Genomic DNA, 5,337 nt, shown 5'->3' with positions numbered 1-5,337 from the left:
CACTCATTATAGAGAGAAGATAACCTGTCGTAACACACTCATTATAGAGAGAATACACTCATCCAGCGGAGAGAGAACACGTGCACACAAACGCCAGAATTCACTCAGAAATCTAGGAATACACTGAATTTAGCCAAAGCTGGGATCAGATCACCACAAAAGACAAAAAGAGAAATTATAATTTGCATAAAGAAATCAAACTCTATTTTAGGATTAGATTTTTACATTATTAATTTAATTTTTTTTTGTAAAATTTTACTATTTTACATTAACCCCAAAATTCTAAATTATTCAAAACCGTTTTACTTTTGATTTTCTTTTTTATACGGTTCTTTATTTGACTTTACATTACTGGTCAGAAGTGTACAATAATTACAATTCTTCAATGTTTCAAAATCTCTTCTGCTCACCACGGCTGCATTTATTTGATCAAGAATACAGTAAAAACTGTGAAATATTATTAGAATGTAAAACAGCTGTTTTCTATGTGAATCTCTGTTAAACTGTAATGTATTTCTGTGATGCGCAGCTGTATTTTCAGCATCATTCCTCCAGTCTTCAGTGTCACATGATCTTCAGAAATCAGTATAATATGCTGATCTGCTGCTCGAGAAACATTTCTGATTATTATCAATGTTGAACACAGTTGTGCTGCACAATATTTTTGTGGAAACTGTGATGCATTTTATTTTTCAGGATTCACAGATGAATAGAACGTTCAAAAGAGCAGCATTTATTTGAAATAGAAATCTTTTGTAACATTATAAATGTCTTCACTGTCACTGTTGATCAGTTTAATGCATCACTGATGAATGAAAGCATTAATTTCTTCTTTTTTAAATCTTCTTGCTGATCATGTGGTTAATATGCTCACCCATCTGAGACACACAGTCTGTCACCACAGCGGCGTAGCTCATCTCATCAGACGACTTCTCCTTCAGGAAGGGAAGACTTGAAGACACGAAGCATTGAAGATTTCATTAGTTCACGTTCACTGTTCACAGTCTGCTATAAAGACTATAAAGACTGATATCACACCTGCATATCTGCAGTAAATCACAGAGGATTCGGGCATATTCCGGATGATCGGACACTCTTTCAGCACAAACATTTATAATCTTACATATGTCAGCGAGGTCCCTCAAAAGCTGGACAAGGGCACTTTAAGGAAAGTGTTAATCATGTCACCTTCATCATCATCATCATCATCATCACAGGATTATTGCACAGAGACTCTCAGAGCGTCATGCAGTGCGTCACGCCAAACATCAGCTAATATCTGAAGCTGGAAAATGCTGACTGTAGTGCTGTACACTGAGACATCAGGGACTGTAGTATCCTAGAGCACACTGACATCAGCAGAAGCATTATTCACACTCACACCGTCCTGCATCTGCAGTATATCACAAATAAACAGAGCCCCACCTAAACAAAACATTTATGATTTTATCTGATAATTTGTGCATTTTTTTGTTGTACTTAGAACCCCCAGTATTTCGATTTGGTAATGGGTTTTATCTTTTCTACAATATAATAATAAATATAATATAATATAATAATTAGTAATTTTCCCCCCCATCTTATGATTCTTTTGTTTACATTTTTATAAACAAAGAATGCAAAAAATGTATGCCAAAAAAAAGCTCTCATTAATATACTTCCGCTTGTGAATCACCTTTTCTTTTAAAACACCATTTTTAATGTCGTCATGATTATGACAGTGTCATCTACATGAAACTTTTAGGATACAAATCCACGCTGGCATTGTTTTACCACCTTCTTCAAGATAAAAATCTGCCTTTCTTTTAGTGAGGACTGGAAACAAGAGAGAGGTGTTAAAAATTAGCTCAATACTGAATGAGAGATGAAGCACACACTGTATGGCAAGCCCGTTAACATTTAACCTTTAAAGCGTAAATGTATTTTCATGCTCCCAGTACTTATTTTTAGATACTAGTCAATTTTACATTAAGTACTAGTATTTATTCATTAGCTACAGTGCTTATTCTCTAGCTACTAGTGCCTTTTTAATAGTACTTATTAAATACTAGTACTTATTTATCATATACTAGTTCAAATTTCAATAGAGACTAGTAACTATTCTATTGTTACTAGTGACATTTCATTGCCATCGACTTTATGGGGATCTGTCATTAATATATCAACTATTCACTTCTGACGAGTATGTACTACAGTAGTGACTAGCATATATATTTTATGATCTAGTAGTTATTCATTAGGGACTAGTACTTTTTTTAGATAGTAATACCTATTACTAAATTCTAATACACAATCTTATACTGCAGTAGTACTTGTTCATTAGATACTTCTACCTATTAAACAGATACAACTATCTATTTATAACATACTAGTACTTATTAGATATTATAACTTATTGACTGCATACTAGTATGTATTGCTTGGCTACTAGTAAGTATTCAATAGATACTAGTTAATATTTATTAGGTACTAGTACTTATTCCAAGCGTTACCAGTGAGATGTTTTGATTGAACTCTACAGTGGCCATTCTAACTAGTCAGAACATAAGACAAGAAAACAAATCAGTTGTGACTAGTCAGATTTGTTACTAGTAACAATTACAAAGGGTACTAGTGTCTAAAAAGCAGTACTAGTACCCAATGAATAACTACTAATATCTATTAAATACATACTATATTTAGTAGCATTTAATAAGTAAATAGTAAATAGTAGTATTTAATAAAATGTACACTCACTAATCGCTATTGGAATGCATACCGGTTGATACATAGTTGATATCTTAAGGACAGATCCCATCGAGGTCAAGGGCAAAGACTGAAATGTGTTGCTAGTAACAGTAGAATAGTTAACGTAGACTAACCATGTTCTGTACAGATTACGTTTTAGCGCCGATCGCTGAATAAATACTTCCAGGTCGTGCATAAACTATATATCAGTGTCATCCTTATTTCTCCCTCTTTCACCCCCGACCAAGACAGAGACCCACCCGCCGTTTGTTTCAGTGTGATTTCCGTAAGTTTGCTAGGTGCGCCCACTGCGCTTGAAAACGGCAGCTTGGGTGGGGAGACTACTAGAGCAGCGAAAATGTACATTTCTATTTAATTTATGAGTCTCACAGTACTACAGCCTTTATGAAATGAATATCATGTTATCACAAATTGTTAAATATATTACCTTTTGTTGAAAAAATGCTTAGAAATGGGAATTTTTAAACTTCGATTGCGGGCGATGACCACTTAGCGCCACTCTCACCCGAGACAGGCATGCAGTGATGATGTTTATATTCAGAAAGATATGGAAATGTTATTCACTAATGTTTCACACGGTGCATGCGTAACTCACATGCCATAATTAATATCATGACACAATCATGACGTATGGTCCTTTATTAAAGCAGCAATTAACTTACATTTTAATCAAATAAAAAGGTACTCATCTTTCTTATTCTTTTAAATAATGTTTTCTTCAGTTAAAATAAATAAACAGCTGACAGTTGATCAGTTAAATGTCCATTTTTGCAGATAAAATCAAGTTATGCGCGCTGTACGGAACACCGTTAACCCTTATCATCTTCCGTACACTGGCGGAGGCGGTACTTTTCCCCACTTTTCTCAAAAACTATTGGTCCTAAAGACATCAATCAAAGTGTGGACTGTATAATGGGTATTCCCCCAGAGAATGATCACACAAACATGCTTGTTTGTCTTTCAATAACGGAGGAGTGGTCGCTGACGTGTGGCGAATAGCAAAAAGTGTACGGAACATGGTTAGTCTACGTTACTAGTCACTATTGAAACAAGTACTAGAAAATAATAAGAGAACTATTATCTAATTAATAAGTAGACTAGAATCTTCAGAAAGTTACCTGTATCCTAAAAATAATCAGTAGTAGCTAAAGAATAAGTGCTAGTAGCGTGGAGAAAGAAAGTGCACGCACTGAATGTTAAAGCGGCTTGCCATACACACGCGTCTTACCGAGAGCGGGTCCTGCAGCAGCTGAAGCACTCGAGAGAGCTCGGCGACCCTCACAGCCTGCAACACAGCGGCGAGTCAGAGGCAGACACGGACACACAAACACGGAGGAACACTGAGACACAAACACTGAGACACACTGAGACACACTGAGACACAAACACTGAGACACACTGAGACACACTGAGACACAAACACTGAGACACACTGAGACACACTGAGACACAAACACTGAGACACACTGAGGGAGGAACACGGAGACACACTGAGACACAAACACTGAGACACACTGAGACACAAACACGGAGGAACACGGAGGAACACGGGACACCGGCGGAGACGCACCTGGCACCGGGGCTGTGGCTGGGTCGGCGCGGGGTTGTGGAGGAAGCCGCGGGCGTGCGGCGCGCTGGACAGCATGACCGGAGCCTCTACAGCGATGCGATCAGCTCACCTGCAGCAGAACAACAGGACGCGCTGCGGTCGCCATGGTAACGCGCGCTGCTTCCGGAACGCTGCTCAGCTCGAGACGAACTTCTCATGTCCGTTTCTTACATTACGCAAGAAAAAAATCAAACAGCGCAAATGATTAAATAAATAAATAAAAGCCGCGAGTTCCTGCATGTCCTGCATCCATATGAAAAGAACACACAGCAGCGCAGAAGTCCAGGCGGGGACTTTGTTTAGGTGTGTGTGGACCAGCGCAAGAGCGGAAGTGAGGTCATGAGTGTCCCGCAGATGCGGCAGAATAAACGATGCTGGATTTAATGTGTTTCGTTCAAGAACAACGGAGGAACTGTTCGTCTAGTTTAAGAGTATTGAGTGGTTGAACAGAAACATCATTATCAATGCTGGCGGACGCATTTAACCACATTCATGCCTTGTGTCATGCGAGATGTCCGCTGATGTGTGTGTGTGTGTGTGTTTGTGTGCACTCACTGATGTGTGTGTGTGTGTGTGTGTGTGTACACTGATATGTGTTTACATGATATGTTTATACATATATATGAGTGTGTGTGTGTGTGTGTGTGTGTGTGTGTTGAGCAGGTGGCCGGTGTCGGGGCAGGAAGCGGTCAGCAGCAGCAGTGGGCGGGCCGGACTCTGGTGGGCGGGGCCACATCAGCACACCTGCAGCACAGGTGAGAGAGACAGCAGCATCCACAGGACTCCTGTGAGAGTGTGTGTGACTGTGTGTTTGTGTTGCAGACAAGAAGGAAAGCGCCAAAGAAGATGATGATCAGGCAGAGAATAAGTTCAGGAACTGTGAGAAATCCGGATGTCCAGCAACGTACCCCGTGTGTTTCGCCAGCGAGTCTGAGATGTGCGTGAGTGTGTGTGTGTGAGCATGAGTGTGTGTGTGAGCG

The 5,337-nt window shown here is 39.3% G+C and overlaps 1 protein-coding gene across 1 annotated transcript in view; it reads right to left on the bottom strand.

The window, feature by feature from the left end:
- The window catches only part of LOC107573912 (cilia- and flagella-associated protein 69-like), an 8,202-nt gene extending 3,372 nt beyond the window's left edge, over nt 1-4,830 (bottom strand). Inside the window, exons 1-5 of the mRNA XM_016260368.1 lie at nt 4,319-4,830; nt 3,977-4,033; nt 1,750-1,815; nt 1,039-1,148; nt 875-951 (exon numbers count right to left, since the gene is read on the bottom strand). Of these exons, the coding sequence (XP_016115854.1) occupies nt 875-951; nt 1,039-1,148; nt 1,750-1,815; nt 3,977-4,033; nt 4,319-4,393 (385 nt within the window). The 5' untranslated portion in view covers nt 4,394-4,830. The remainder of the gene's footprint in view (nt 1-874; nt 952-1,038; nt 1,149-1,749; nt 1,816-3,976; nt 4,034-4,318) is intronic.
- Nucleotides 4,831-5,337: the final 507 nt, after the last annotated feature.

The sequence above is a fragment of the Sinocyclocheilus grahami genome, unplaced genomic scaffold (genome assembly GCF_001515645.1).
Source record: "Sinocyclocheilus grahami isolate Dianchi unplaced genomic scaffold, SAMN03320097.WGS_v1.1 scaffold2067.1, whole genome shotgun sequence".
Classification (NCBI taxonomy): Eukaryota; Metazoa; Chordata; class Actinopteri; order Cypriniformes; family Cyprinidae; genus Sinocyclocheilus; species Sinocyclocheilus grahami.
The sequence above is the reverse complement of the archived record's forward strand: the minus strand, read 5'-3'. Positions and strand labels throughout refer to the sequence as shown.